The sequence below is a fragment of the Platichthys flesus genome, chromosome 22 (genome assembly GCF_949316205.1).
Source record: "Platichthys flesus chromosome 22, fPlaFle2.1, whole genome shotgun sequence".
Lineage (NCBI taxonomy): Eukaryota > Metazoa > Chordata > Actinopteri > Pleuronectiformes > Pleuronectidae > Platichthys > Platichthys flesus.
The window spans coordinates 8372715-8388056 of NC_084966.1; the positions used below are offsets into that span (position 1 = coordinate 8372715).

General features: G+C 44.9%; 2 protein-coding genes across 5 annotated transcripts in view; one reads left to right on the forward strand and one right to left on the reverse strand.

Moving 5' to 3' along the window:
- Positions 1 to 2646: 2646 nt before the first annotated feature.
- On the forward strand, positions 2647 to 4174 carry ggact.3 (gamma-glutamylamine cyclotransferase, tandem duplicate 3). 3 transcript variants are annotated; one of them, XM_062380199.1, is made up of 3 exons: positions 2647 to 2736; positions 3012 to 3050; positions 3500 to 4174. In XM_062380199.1, exon 3 carries the CDS (start codon positions 3524 to 3526, stop codon positions 3989 to 3991), a length of 468 nt encoding a protein of 155 aa, XP_062236183.1. In that variant the 5' UTR covers positions 2647 to 2736; positions 3012 to 3050; positions 3500 to 3523; the 3' UTR covers positions 3992 to 4174. The 3 variants fall into 3 exon arrangements, with proteins under 3 accessions (XP_062236183.1, XP_062236185.1, XP_062236184.1); XM_062380200.1 differs by lacking the exon at positions 2647 to 2736 and adding an exon at positions 2746 to 2872; XM_062380201.1 differs by lacking the exon at positions 3012 to 3050 and having other exon boundaries at positions 2668 to 2736.
- A 457-nt stretch (positions 4175 to 4631) lies between these two features.
- Positions 4632 to 15342, reverse strand: part of LOC133933239 (FERM, ARHGEF and pleckstrin domain-containing protein 1-like) — a 48476-nt gene continuing 37765 nt past the window's right edge. The window contains exons 14-28 of one of the 2 annotated variants that reach the window (XM_062380192.1): positions 13448 to 13656; positions 13159 to 13245; positions 11781 to 11914; positions 11031 to 11112; positions 10862 to 10923; positions 10395 to 10570; positions 10184 to 10314; positions 9993 to 10061; positions 9810 to 9899; positions 9598 to 9680; positions 9031 to 9143; positions 7877 to 8037; positions 6942 to 7049; positions 6697 to 6848; positions 4632 to 5470 (exon numbers count right to left, since the gene is read on the reverse strand). In XM_062380192.1, the coding sequence (XP_062236176.1) occupies positions 5395 to 5470; positions 6697 to 6848; positions 6942 to 7049; positions 7877 to 8037; positions 9031 to 9143; positions 9598 to 9680; positions 9810 to 9899; positions 9993 to 10061; positions 10184 to 10314; positions 10395 to 10570; positions 10862 to 10923; positions 11031 to 11112; positions 11781 to 11914; positions 13159 to 13245; positions 13448 to 13656 (1733 nt within the window). In that variant the 3' untranslated portion in view covers positions 4632 to 5394. Of the gene's footprint in view, positions 5471 to 6696; positions 6849 to 6941; positions 7050 to 7876; positions 8038 to 9030; positions 9144 to 9597; positions 9681 to 9809; positions 9900 to 9992; positions 10062 to 10183; positions 10315 to 10394; positions 10571 to 10861; positions 10924 to 11030; positions 11113 to 11780; positions 11915 to 13158; positions 13249 to 13447; positions 13657 to 15342 lie in introns of both variants that reach the window. The other variant, XM_062380191.1, reaches the window with a different exon arrangement.

Here is a 15342-nt window from a genome sequence, read left to right on the forward strand (position 1 = left end):
TCTCAAAAACTTCTCGTGAAGAAGTGGACGAGCTTCGTAGGACTTGAAAAACTAAACCTGAAGTTAACCTGATAACCACAAATCCTGCTTGGTAGCACAGACCCTGGATCTGTACTGTAATACTGACTGTGTTAAGTCAAATACTGATGAAAGCAGCATGGACTGAACAGCATGGACAGCATCGACTGGAGACTGACCTCACAGTCTCCAGTCGACAGGTTGGACTCTGCTTCAGATCAAGCAGCTCCTTCACTCCTGAGTCCTGCAAGTAGTCCTGCAAGTAGTTGTCACTCAGATCCAGTTCTCTCAGATGAGAGGGATTTGACCTCAGAGCTGAAGCCAGAGAAGAACAGCTGATCTCTGACAGTCTGCAGCTCCACAAGCTGGATAAAGAATAAAACTTAGCTGTAAATTAAACTAAGTTCATGTGTGAAAATAACAGACACATATTCATGTGAGCACAGACTCATAACATGGAAGATAAATATGAATCAGTCATGTTGGACTAAAAATAAGGTCCTGATTCAGTAAAAATAGATTTGGACCTGTTCTCTGTCCTGCAGATCAGTTTATGAAATCCCGAACTAAACTCAGTGTTATAACAAGTAGCTGAATATTTAAAATGTCACAGATTAATTGATGAATGGATTCAAGTTATGTATGAAGAGTAATTATGTTAAATTAGAACTGAATAAGATCAATTGTGTATACATGCTGTTTTATAGATATGAGATCTACAAAAGTCACTCAGTGAACTTACCTCGGAGTCTCCAGTTGACAGGTTGGACTCTGTAGAAAACCACACAGCTCCTTCACTGCTGAGTCCTTCAGGTAGATGTGTCTCAGATCGAGTTCTTTCAGATGAGAGGGGTTTGACCTCAGAGCTGAGGCCAGAGAAGAACAGCTGATCTCCGACAGACTGCAGCTCTCAAACCTGGATAAAGAAATATTAATATTTGAATGTGTCCTGTTGTAGTTGATAGTCATGGTGTCAAGACAAACTCCGATTAGACACGTTGGACCATTGTTTCATTCATATCCTTCTTCTCTGTGTGTTGGGTCACTGAGCAGGTTTCTGTAATGAAACACAGTGAGGAGTACGAGTGCTCGGCCTCAGTTCGCATGTTATTTACTGACACTTTCTTAATGATCAGGAGTAGGTGAATGCAGGTGAATGGAGTTGATGAGGTGGACGTGACTGACAGGCTGGTTGAGCGACAGATGACTGAGGGACAGAGAGCAGAACTGAGACACTTTAAATAGATTATAACCGAATAAGGAAAAGTTAACAAGAATTTAAGGACCTCAGAGTCTCCAGTCGACAGTTTGGACTCTCCAGTCCAGAACACAGCAGCTTCACTCCTGAATCCTGCAGCTTGTTTTTACTCAGTTCCAGTTCTCTCAGATGTGAGGGGTCTGACTTCAGAGCTGAGGCCACGACTTCACAGTGAAACTTTGAGAGTCCACAATCATCGAGTCTGTATTTAAAAAAATATCAAATCTGTGAGAATTAAATCAGAAAACATTAAATTCATACAAAACGTGATCATTTGACCCTCGCCCTGGTAAATACCCTTTTTGTTAAAAACACCTCAAGAGAATCCTTTCAGATTTGGTACAAGCGTTCATTCAGAATAACAGAGGAAGTCATTTGGTTCAGGTGGTCATAGGTCAAGGTCACAAAACATGTTTATGGCCTCTTGAACATGACATCCCAAGTCTGTCTTTAGGGGATTTCTTCACATTTTGAGTCAAAGAGAAACTGATTAGATTCCAGGGGTCAAAGGTCAAAGGTTACTGTGACCTCATATTATTCTGAATGCAACATGTCAGGATCCTGGAGGGACTGACAATGCACTGGTTGGTGGAGGCGTACAAACACAGGGTGGGAATTCTAGTTTAAAAATAAAGAAGAATAAACTATATTTCCTGCTTCTTCAGTTTAAAAGGAGGCGTCAGTATACAATATTCTCCCCTACACCACACATGGTCGTATTTCTGAACCTATTTTTTACAGACAATAATAATAACAATAACAATGAATGTATATATATATATATATATACACACATTCATGTCCTATCTTTGGCAACAGGCGCTTCCATTTTATTAATCGACATTTGACTATCTGTAGGACATTGTCACAATTTTTCCTAATGTGGGTCTCATCTCCCAGGAACACTCTGAGGTATTTGAGTCCTCCTTTCTTCCAGGCCAGACCTCCAGGCAACCTGAGCTTACATCCAACCAGGAGCCCTGACTCACCCCTCACTTAATGTTAAAAGGAGCACCCAGCCCACCATTTATTTTCAGGACACTCTGTATAGAAAAACCCGGATCATGGCTATAAAGCCTGGGTTGAAGCCAAAAGCAGGTCTCCCTCCTTCATTTAGTAAATGCAATAATACAACAACCATAATAGCTCGAGCTATCATTATAAATTATAATATTATATATATGTACTGAGAGATGAAGAAGAAGAAATAGAGGAAGAAGAAAGAGAAGAGAAAAGGAAACGGAGAAGAAGAAGAGAAAAAACGAAAACGAAGAATATTAGTCAGTGTTCTGGATGTCCCTCTTCTCTTTGGCGCCCCCTCCTGTTTATTTTCGCTCCGGTTTAGCTCGACTTTAACTGCGCGTGCGTGAGTCCGCTTCCTCTTCCTCTTTTATTTTTGTCTGCAGCTCATTGCTCAACCGGCGAGCTGCCGATAGCACGACTCCGATCCGACTCCTGCGGTATGTGTGTTGTGTCATACCTATAGTTTGTACAGTGTGTGTAGTGTGTGTGTGTGTGTGTGTGTGTGTGCGTGCGTGCGTGCGTGTGTTCGTGGCAATTGAATGGTTTCCAGTGCTGACAGCTGCATTATTCCCGGTACTTCTTTTACAAATCTACTCTTGATCATACTTTATTCACTCATGTTGACCCGTGGCTGCAGATATCGTAGATTTGTCACTCTCAGATCGACTACTCAAGCAATAAATAATAACTATATCATGTGAATTTATTAAAGGTGAGGACATTGTCCCCTGGGGACACTTCAAGTAGAAAGGTAAGACCCACCTTGAGCCCCTGCAACATTAAAATCCCTTTAACGCATCAATAACTATGCTAACCCACTGATATAATGAATTGTACTCTGAAATACAGAGGGAGTACTGTTGTTTTCCGGTTCTCTGAATTATATTTATCTTGAAAACTCTGCTGTATGTACAACTGTATTCAAAGGTTTGTTTGTGATTTCCCCCCCCCCCCCACTATCACACACTCACAGATTAACTTTCCAGTAACAAAGTCCAGGACATGGTTTCTCTATGTAAAAGTCCCATCACGTGTATGTGTCTTTTTTGAAACTGCTAAAAATGTTTATTCTCTAATCAGTGCTTTTGTTTGTTTTCCTTCATTTTCTCCGTTTCATTCGTTACTTCCCTAAGTGTGTGTCTGCACCCCCACCGCCTGCACAAGTTGTGTTCAAATGTTTGTGTTCCCTTTATATTCCAGGTGGGTCTCTTCTCCTGCGCCCTCATGACCCGCGTCTTCGTCTACGGCACCCTGAAGAAAGGGCAGCCCAACTACCACCGCATGTTCGACGCCGCCAACGGCAAAACCGAGTTCCTCGCCTCGGCCCTCACCGCCGAGAGGTACCCGCTCGTCATCGCCGGCAAGCACAACGTCCCTTTCCTCCTCAACCTGCCCGGCCGTGGTCACCGGGTCCACGGGGAGATCTACGAGGTGGACGACAAGATGCTGCGGTTCCTGGACGACTTCGAGTCCGTCCCCTCCATGTACCAGCGCACTCTGGTCCAGGTGGAGGTGAAGGCGTGGGCGAGGCGGGCGGAGGGGGCGGAGGTGGCGCCGGGCAGCATTGCCGAGGTGGGGATGTACAGCACCACCTCGTATCAGCCGGACTGGCTCTCGCTGCCCACCTACGACAGCTACGACTCGCTCGGTGATCACGGGCTGGAGTACGCGAGCCGAGAAGATCGAGACTGAAGGAGAGGAGCATCAGCTGGACAGAGATGTCTTTATTTTTTATGATCCAACTAGAAAATTTAGATTTTAACTCCTACTAGATGTTCTCTATCTGGAACAACACACTTGATGTAGATTTATCCTATCATAAACTGCAGCTTTCTACTGGAATCAGCTCATATTAAATACTTGAAACTGTTTAAATTCATCGTACTTCTGTATTTTTTTGCAGTTCAGTTTCTCCTGTTCTACCTATTAAATCACGATTACACTCCAATCCTCGTGTTTACTTGTGCTGTGAGTTTTTCCAAACCATCCCGTCAAACGTGTTTTTAACATCACCACCCTTTTGTCAAGAAAAGGGTGGTGAGTTTTTAATCTGGATGTGTTTCAAGCCCTGATCTTGTGTGAACAGGTTGAGTTCACAGATTGGGTTCATGCCAGATTCTCCAAGGTCGGGATAGATCAGGTGGATTCTTCTCTCAGCTGCTACGACAAAAACATTCAAAGGATGAATTATAAAACACCACAGCGGCCAAAGCAAAAAAAAAAATCTGTCCCTGCTCTGCTTTTAAATTTAAGTATTTCTCCTTGTGTTGTTCTAATACAATTCCAACTGAGGCTCTGTTCACGAATCCCCACAGTACAACACAAAAAACAGCTGTTTTCTGGGATGTTCTCCCTTTTTCCTAATTTATTTATAAACACAATCGTTTCTCATCTTTATTTAAAATAGTAAAATACAAAAAAACAAAGAGGGGAAAGTTTTTGGCAACGAACCAGTGAAATCTCAGTCGGCCTTTTAAACTAAACTCGCGGGAAAGGAAGAAGAAGAACATTTCACAGTGTATCAAAGTACTGTACAAAAAGTCACTCGTACAAAAAGTGGAGACGGATGTTTTCCAATGGAGTGTGTTCACGTGCACACACAGATTCCCACCAACAGTTCATTTCATCCCGGTCTTATTCAAGCCTTTCTATGTACATGTTTGAATCCTTACCACAAATGTGCTGCTCTACAGGGAAAATAGAGAATATTTAAAATCACCAAGGAAATATTACACAGAGGGAAAAGGTAACACTTAAGGGATAAAATCCTCCGTATTGTAAACAGGGAAGTAGTTAAATCCATGTGTGTGTGTGAATGTCACTCGGCGGCACAGAAATGAAAGAGCAGGAAGGAAAACATCGTAGGCACGACTTTGCGTTTGGCAGTTTTTGGCGAAGAAAAAAAAAAACCCCGGTATGATACGACATGATTAGGTTTCTGAGTGACGACCTCGGAGCGACGTGCGTGTGACGATTGGTGTCGATTGTGACATGATTCTGTGAATATGAGAGAGTCTTTTCGGGCGTTTGTGGCATCTGACGATCGGAGCGAGGAGGAGGAGGAGGAGGAGGAGGACAGAGGAAGGCCCGGTTCATCAGTAAAGCTCCTTCCTGGTGCTCGGCAGCGGGTGGCTGGAGGAGCAGGTGGCGCTGCGGATCACCTCCATCCACCTGGAGGCCAAAGTACGGCAGTTAATAAATCAAGATAAACAATCATTGTCACGTCTATCAGGACCAAACTCATCACGCATTTCTATTAACATTTTTGTTATTCACGTTAATGTATTATTCTGTTGGCTCTGGGTTCTAAATATCTTTTTAAATTAAGCAATCGCAATTAAAACAAATAAAGAGAATAAACTAAAACAAACTATAGCATGTTAATATAAATGTTGAGCTATTCAACAGAATGTCGCAACAGAAGGGCTGAAGGGCTTCATACACCAAGCTGTCAGGAAGCTAAATTCTCTCCCCTCACTCTCCCCAGCCATATCCTCCAGTCTGACAGGAAGCTGAAATCCCCCCCCCCCCCTAAAAATCACTCAGGACTCTGCAACAAACTGTCTCTTGAACTTTTTGCACTTTTATCACTACCTTTACACTTTAGACAAGCTTATTTTGCTGTACTTGAATCTATATACAGTTACTCCACATATATTCATTTTATTTAATTTCCCCCACTTCTTCACCCTGTAAACTGCTGCTTCATTTGGACTTTTATCTGCCTATGTAATACCTATATTCATATTATTTAATTTAATATTCCATTCACCCTATAAACTACTGCTTCACTTGACTACATTATATGTTACGATGATGTTATATGTTATTTTAGATAGCATTTTTTTTTTTTTTTTTCTATTCTCTGAATAGTTCTGCTCCCGAATCATACAAATACACTTACTTCACATGTACTTATCTTATTTAATATTCCCCACTCCTTCACCCTGTAAACTGCTGCTTCATTTAACTTTGACTTTAATTTGACTATGTTATATGTCATACATATATTCATATTACTTAATTTAATATTCACTTGACTGTGATATATGTTACAATGTTATGTTATATGTTATGTTACATAGTATGTTATTTTTTTTGTCATTTTGTAAAGTCGCCTACTGCGTAGATGTTTGCCTGCCATGTCATAAGAATTTCACCGCTCCGATGACGCTGTCATTGGTGCATGTGACAATAAACTTTGATTTGATTTGATTTGATATATGTTTACTTAGTATTAGGAAATGTCTTGCCTTCTCTGTTGTGCCTGTGCACTTTATATGTTTCACCGTGGGAGAGTGGGAAACGTCCTATCGATTCCTTGTATGTCTTGAACATGTGAAGAAATTGACAATAAAGCTACTTTATCTTTTATCTGAAGACCCAAAGTGCTGTACCTTTCAAATGTGTACTCGCTCTCTGATCGGAAGTAGTAGACGTGGGACTTGAAGTGGAGCTTGAAGACGTAATCTTTGTGGATGTTCTCCGACTCGGCCGGGACGGTGACGGAGTAGCCCAGCAGAGGGAGGCTGGCCAGCGGGTAGTCATCCTGCAGGACAGGGACAGTTTAACTCATCGCCACAGCTCTGTATCTCAAACCACAGGGCCACTTGATCACTGTATAATCGTCTGAGTCTCTAACCTGATGCGACTTGTAGAAGAAGAGGCTGAAGTTGGTGAAGACCACCCAGAGCTTCTGCCAGCCGTTGCTGTTCTTGAACTTCCTCAGCAGGTTGCCTGACAGCTGGTTCTGGAGGCACAGAGGACGACAGAAAGAACAATAAAACACGATGAAAGAAAATATAAACATGGCTGATTTTATTACAGCGTTTCAACGGATGGAAAAAGATAAAGAAGAGGAGCCTGAAAACCTTACCCACAAATATTTAGATGCTGTATGTATTTAAATAGGGTTAGGGTTAGTTTTCAATAACCCCCTCATTTTACAGTTGACAAAATGAACAATCAATTTGAAGGCTTGTTTTCATTTATGCACACAACTCTGTATTCTAACATCCATGTGACAATAGGAAGAAGATTTGAGGGAAAAAGACACACACACACACACTATCAAAGGACAGAAAAAATCCCAAACAAGAACAGGATCTATTTTGTATTTCTTACGGCCAGTGCAACAAATTTGACATTTCTTGCAATACCTATCTATTCCAGCAGGTGTCCCTAAAGGGCAGGTTGTGATTCCTGTTACCAGCAAATCACAGAGAGAGAGACAGAGAGAGAGACAGAGAGAGAGACAGAGAGAGAGAGAGAGAGAGAGAGAGAGAAGGGCCCCTGGTGTCTGCTGAGGGGCCTCATCGACTCACCGGCCACACTACTGCCCCCTTCAGCACGGGCAGGGGAATGGAAGACTTAGAAAGAAAAAGAGGGCGGAGGGGATCGATGGAGACGGAGAGGTGGAGGAAAGACAGGATGTTGACATAAGACAGGAGGAGAAGAGAGAGACACCACAGGCACTACACACTGGACAGATCATAGGACAGGACAGGAAGTGTGATGCAAGGGGAGGGGGGGGGGGAGAGAGGACGACCACGGGAAACAGAGCGCACAGAGCCGTACCTCCACGGCGACGCTGAAGTCCACCATGGACACGCTGGTGTTGCGGTGCCAGCAGACGTGCACGGTGGTGTTGCCGCGGTGACCCTGGCGCTCCAGGGACGAGCGCGAGCCGCAGAGCTCCTCCTCCGACTCCTGGTCGGCCACGCCCTCCTCTGACAGCTCTACGGGACGAGAGGTCAAGAGAGGTCAAACGCGATGATCTGATATAAACATCACAAGGGTTCATTTTTTTTAATTAAATAAAAAACCCATGACTGTTCCACCTTATGCCACCTAAATAATGAATATTTCACATTATATAATGGTGACAAACACTCCGCTTATTTAACTATTTCTAATGTTAAAAGGATGAATACATTAATATGAATACAGTATAGACGAATTTTGCACTTTAACATATTTTTAAAGAACATATAGCTGCATGCAAGAATTTTGATATCTTCATTTCCTGACTTTTAGACTTTTAATCCTACGTCTAATAATGATTTATTAATAATTATAAGATAAATTACTATTATGATTCAGCTCCTGACATTATTAAGATGTTCATAAAACTGTTAAATATAAATAAATTACCATTAAATTCAAACACACAGTAGGGCTGCACGATTTAAAAAATAAAAACTTGGATTCGCACCAATAGAATTTCAATTAATTATGCTGCATTTGTATTTGGGACATCAGTTTGCATCAAAACAAGCGTGATCAAAGCAATTTCCATACAGTCTGGACATAAAATAAGAGGAGAAAGAAGCAAAAAAAAAAAAACACCCTTTTGTTATCCCTGGTAAGTTAATACTCTTCAACTGTTTGACAATAAGAGACGTGGAACCGAAGGTCACCAGGCGGGGGCCTCGTCGAGCCGGGAGACAGGTGATGAAAGACCACCTGCGACAGTTCGGGTTTCATGTGGCGCTGAAAGCCGCAGTGTGGAATTGTGGGAATTGTGCAGTTATCGCTTCGGGTAAAGGTCGGTGCTGGGAACAGGTCCCAGCTGACGTCCCTCTGTCCCATGATGCCTTCTGAGACATTTCCAGAAACCGCGACAGCTCGTCCCCGACCGCCCGGTTGCGTCACGACGATGACATAATGTGTGTGTGTGTGTGTGTGTGTGTGTGTTTTGGGGTTTGATGCTTCAACGGGTCGGGACTTACTGTTGTCGGTGGGGCTCGTGGAGAGCAGGTCATCGCTGGGGCTGCTGCTCTGCTCGGCTAGGTCGATCGCCATCCTGATGTCCTCCACCCAGCGCTCCATCTCCGACGCACAGCTGCAGACGGGAAAACGTGCACAGAGATCACATACAATTCTAAATAAATTCTATTTATTCTTCATCTGCACTCTGTGGTATTATTATTATTATTAAACCCAGGAAAAGAGAGCGCGTGAGGAAAAATGATAAAGTAGGTGCTGAGCAGCGAAACCTCCGTATCAGGGCCTGAGTGACTGAATGGAAACTAGGTCACACGGTTCAATTTCATTAGAGGACAAACAAAGTGTGGCGGAGGTCCTGTGGAGGAAAGATTCATTTTTAACGAGGCCGACCTGAATTAAACTGCACATAGTTTCTATTCATTCTAAAAAATGCTTTCATGAGAAATGCTCCGCTCAAGTCTTCAGCCATTTTCTTTTCTTCCTCTTTAACGTACATTTTGGGTTTGTGTGTTTAATTAACTCTTTGGTTAAATGTGTGTGTGTGTGGGTGTGTGTGTGCGTTTGTGTACCTGGCCGCCACCACCACTGACTGGCGCTGTCCGAACAAGGTGAAGGAATGAGGGACCCCCCACTCCTCCTCACTCTCCCTGATCTGCAGAAACACGCACACACAACTCACTGTCACACACTCAAATGCTACTTGAGACTTATTCAAAATAACCCGGGACGACATATTTGAGACAGAAAATCGACTTTGAGCAGAAAAGAAAGAAGATCATACCGTCATGCCGTAAAGGGGCAGCTGGCCGTGAACTTTGAACTGATTGACCGGGGTCGTCCCTCGACTGGTGTACACCAGGGAGTCGCTGAACTGAGGGGGGGGGAAGGAAAGAGGTGTCAGTTGCATTTTCGTTGGCCATCATCGGTTTTAAATGTACTCGGAGAAGCGGCTGTGCGGTCGTACCAGGAAGAACATCCTCTGCTGGAGACCTTTCCCCGAGAGCTTGCTGAGGCAGCCGAGCCTGATGAACTCCTGGAAGGGGCGCAGGAGAAGAAACATCAGAGCTGCAGAAATCAGCGGGATGAGTCACTTTTCCAAAGGATCAAATGATTGTAGGTCTATATAATAATACAAATAAATGTAAAAGGCCGAACCCTGCCGCGGATGGCGAGGTTGTCGATGCCGGTCAGGTCTTTCTTCAGCTCCAGGAGCTTCTGGAAGTTCTCCATCTTCATCATGGTGCCCTGAAGCTGCAGCACCATCTCAGTGATGTCGGCCAGGCCCGCTGAGGGAAGAGGAAGAGATGGTGAGTGGGGAAAAAAACTGAAAAGCATCCTCCTCTTCCTCCTCACCCTGTCTCCTCACCTCGAGAGTCCCTGAAGTCGTCGTGCGTGGGGGGGTAGTGCTTGCACAGCCGCTCCAGGATGAGCTTGTAGTGCAGCAGGCGATGGAGCGGTCGCAGCAGGAAGATGTTGAAGGGCAGGTAGCAAACCCGCTGCTGCTCAAAGTCTCGACACAGAGTCTCCACCTTGCGACTGGACCTGAGGTTTTTTTTGGGGGATAAAGTTTGGGTATTAAATCTCTCTCTTCTTTTATTTCCCCTCATGCAAAGCAAATGAGGATCTCAAAGACTGTGAGGACGAAGTAGAAATGGGTTGTTTCTTACTGCTTTACGTTCTGAATCTTAATTCTCGTAATTAGAAGTTTCAAAACAAGAAACACAACCTCTCCTTAAATGTATAATTTCACCCAAACGTCTGATGCATTCATTTCCTGCTGCTCCTTTTCACCAGCCAATAACATTTGCATGTTTGAGACTTTAGTTCCCTCACCTGCAGGCACGTTCCAGTTCAACCAGACACTCGGAATGTTTCTGGAGCTGAACGGTCAACTGCTGCACATGCAAAAGGGACGAGAGAGAGTTTAACGATATGGAAACATTTTAAAATCACCTGTTCTCATAAACAATGACTGGAATAAGTGTAAGGGAGACATAGCTACCCTCAGACCCTGAATGTTCTTCAGTAGAACATCACCGATCCGCTGATAGTCTCCCTTAATGTGGGCGTTGGAGCGACCCTCCCTGTGAAAAGACAAAAAGACAATATTGCAGTAGCACGTATCGACCAGTAGGTGTCAGGTCAGAGCAAAGTTCCTCACACAGGACTGGAAAATTTCTAAATTCTAAATTCACCCCATTCATCTTTCCCAGGAGGACCTTGGTCCGGCTCCAAACGCACGGTTTGTCCTCCCGTCTGTCATTACGTAAAATAACACGGCGCAGATTCCCACAGGAGGAGATGAGGGCGGCCATGAGTGTGTGTGTGTGTGTGTGTGTGTGTGCACTGGTTCCCATGCAGTGACGTCACAAACTAAAACTTGAGCTCCACCGCATATCGTTTACTGAATGTGAATAAAAACGGCACATGGTGTTAATGGCATGCCAATTAGACGTATTAAACTCAAAACTCTGATTTGTCCTCCTTCCTTTCAGTCGGCAAAAAGCAAACTGTACAGAACTAATCTGGTTTAAAAACAAATCTGATTCATTCTTTTTCCCCCGCTTTCATTTTATTAGTAAAATATCTAAAATAAGCATTTTCAGACATTTAAACTTTAACATAAGATGCCCTTATTCGTGTGGATATTTTTAATTCATAATTCTATCGTATTATTATAGTTCAAGAGAATTCTGCAGGAAATACTAAAAACTGTGTCAAATACAGATCATGGGAGTGAACGGGCACTGACCACTGTGCCAGCCGCTGCTCCACCTCTTTGAGGAATCCCTGGTGGAACTTGTGGACCGGGTCGTAGCTGGACGAGATCAGGTTCTGGACGGACTCTGGGAACGCCTCGTCCTTGCCCACAGAGCTCTGGAAGGACTGTGATGGACACACACACACACACACGAGAAACTGTTATGATCCCAGCAGACCCCCCCAGAGAAGAGAACAGTGTGTCAAAAAATGAGTGCTCTGATTTTAGAGCATGTTGACGTTTTGGAAATCCATCAACTGCACACACACAGACACACAGACACACAAAACATGATCCTCACGGCCCGAAGAGAGCGCACGACAACCCCTGACACAGAGGTGTTATATGCCCCCCCCTCAGAGGAAATCACCAGCGATTATGACAGCGGCGCAGACAGAAGGCCGCCCAGCTGTTAGAAGAGGAAGAGAGGAAGGGAGGGAAGGGTGTGGGACCTCAGGCCACGGCGGTGCCAGCCAAAGAAAATATTTAAGAGGTTGTTTTTTTTTAAAGCGCCAGCGCACGCCTTCTTCCCACATCAAAGAGGGAGGAAAACAGTGGCGACGGAGAGAGAGAGACACGGGAGAGGGGGAAATGAGATATCGTTTTTCTGCTGCACGCCGAGGTCAGCGGCTCAGGGTCGGCGTCTCTGTATGAAGGCGATGCAGGCAGGTGCTTTAAAATGTGATTTCCCACAATGCTCGGCGTTACCCCCGCTGCAAAGCCCTTCTAATTTCTGGGGGAACAACACAGACAGTTGAGGAATCACATTCAGCTGCACTTTTCATCCCAAGATTCAGGTGGAGCGCAGTGACTTTTCCCTCTCTTAGTGGTTTTACTTGTGAACCACAAAAAGAGGGTGGAGCTAATGGTCTTTTTGAGCTTGAAGAACAAACAAGACACAAGCTTGATGGAGGAAAGGGAGCTGACTGTCAATATAAAAAAAAAAAACACAAGGAGCTTTAACATGCTGGCTTCAGGGCCGTCATCAGTCCGGGTCCAAACTAAACGCACATGGAGCCAACTTCTCAGGTTGGCAATCAAGAGCAAAGGAATAACACAATTTAATCGGAATGTCACATGACAGACTTTGAGCTCCTTGGTCATGCTATTTTCAACTTCCTGATATTTCCGCCTGGAAAAACACAGGAGTCTGCCCGATTCCAGGCGTAGGATCGCACAAACCAGAATCTTGACTCATTGTCAACACATGCTCCTTTCAAAAGACCGGCCTTGACTCACTAATCCACATCTGAGGGCTTCCAAGAGACCAAACTTGGCTCTCCGTGTCTCGGGGGCTGTGCAGCTACACGAATAGGACGGAACGCGTGGGTCGAGACACCGTCCCGGGGACATGTCTCAAAGTCCTCACCTCTGTGACGACCTGCAGGTCGTTGAGGTAGGTCCGCTCCGTGGTCAGCAGCTCCTTGGCGATGAAGTAGGCCTTGTCTGTGGGAAACTTCTGGACACAAACGGAAAGATTGGACGGATCCATCAGTCAACACATCTATTTGATCAAAGAACTGTACACACACGGTTTTGTTCATCAAGTTCTGCAGGTTAAGAAGTTCTTAAAAGTAGAATTAGAAATAGTAGAAATAAAAACCAGGGACAAATGTAAGGGGGGAGTGGGGATTGTGCTCATCCTCCATTCTGCCCACCTTCCTCCTCGCCTCCTCCTCATCCTCGTTGCGGACGTATCCGGCCTCGGTGAGCAGCGGGCTGGTGAGCGGCGATAACTGCTGCCCCTCGGCGATCTGACCCGGGCCCAGGGCACCGGTGCTGCCCATGCCCTGTCCGTTCATCGAGCCGTTGCCGTTCACCGCCAGGCGGGGACTACCCAGCGGAGAGTCGTCGGAGCCGGGACTTCCTGCGGTGAGGGAAAGACAGGACAGTGGAAAAAAGGGAGGGGGGGGGGGGGGGGGGGGGATGAGGACGGGAAGAGAAAAAGAGTGAGATAAGATGGCAGGAGCGGAGAAGGGATGGTGTCACTGTGGATTCTGTATGTGCGCTATAAAAGATGGATTCAGGAAATTCACTGCCACTGTGAGGAGAAGGCTTCCGCTTTTAGAAGCTCAAGATGCGAGCGTGTTCTCTGAATCACCCGTCACCGCTCGGCGTGGCAGTGGATTTCATGCACCCACCATCCTACGCCGACAATCTTTAACTATGAGTCAGGACCCACAATGAGCGGCGGTTGTGTTCCAGCAGGTCGCCACAGGACAAAAAAATGCTACGATCCCTTAACTCAAGGCCACGTCTACACAGCAAAGATGGAAGGATGGGGAAAGAACTATTGATTTCGAGGTGGCAGGTTAGTAAGAAGCTACGTGTTATACTGAAGGCGTTTAAGCATATCAGTGCATTATAAGGGAAAGTAAAAAAGACAAATGATGCAAAATCCACTTCATGCCAAATATTTGCAGATTGACAGCAAGTGTAATTTGTAAAAAAAAAAAAAAAAGGGAGAAGTAGCCCCATAAGCTGCAAATTCTCCCATTGAAAGTTGAAAAGCTATTTGAAGTGCATCACGTCTTTCCATTTCCCTCATGATGAACTCCAGCAGGATCTTCAACAGCAGTGACGTCTACGATTAGACAACAGGAGCCTGGTCTGAAGACTAAGAGCCTACTTTTCACTACAGAGGTTTGACTACGAGTTGTGACTTCATACTTGCCCGTACTAGAGTCCACTGTTTCACACCAAGCTGGATCATGGGTAAAAAAAAAAAAATCTGATCTGTGACCGGTGCTTTAAAAGAACTCACCACCACACAGACACAAAAACAAGACAAGCGGGCGAACACAAAACAGACGTGTGGAAATTCACATGGGCACGGTGCCCACCACGACAAATCACTACTCTAGGGGTCTAGCTACCACGACACGAAAACACGGGGAAGGGGGTCCACGACTCCGGTGGGTCTGTAGGGGGTATGAAGGTATTGGGGGGGGGGGGCCACAGAAAATTCCGGAGTCCCTTTTTTCTTCGAACATACAAGGTCGTTTTTTTATTGACACTAGTGCACACAATCAGTTACAGTGTTGGAAAAAAAAAAGAGCTGAATGGTGGAGGTAAAAACAAAACAAAATAGGTTGTGCAGGAATACAGAGTGTTACAAGGAGTGACAGAAACCCAGTGAGCCAGCCTGCCTCATGCCGTACAGTGTGCGTTTAAGAGGGAAAATGGATTATTTCAAACAATGCCTTTCGTTTGCACAGGGATATCAAGACTTCTCTTGGCAGGTCTCAGCTCAACTGGCGGCAGGTTGACCTCGGCACGTCCAGTATTTATTTTGATCTCATGCTTTTAGAGATGATACGCGGCTGTCGCTAAACAAACGCCGCGAGCTGAAGCTTTGGGGCGCGCGCCATGGGAAATCAAGTGAATGCCAGACATGCAGGGTAAAGCCGCCGCCAATCTGCGAATCAGATTGGCGAACCAGCCACAAAGCCCGGTTTATCCCTCGAAAAGAAAAGTATGTAAACAGAACGGAGCACAAATGAGATGCTGAAACGTTCAACATTTTAAAAGACTAATTTAAAGAACGTAGTTG

Coding starts and splice junctions, on each gene's coding strand:
- ggact.3 (XM_062380199.1), top strand. CDS start 3,524: ATGACCCGCGTCTTCGTCTACGGCACCCTGAAGAAAGGGCAGCCCAAC.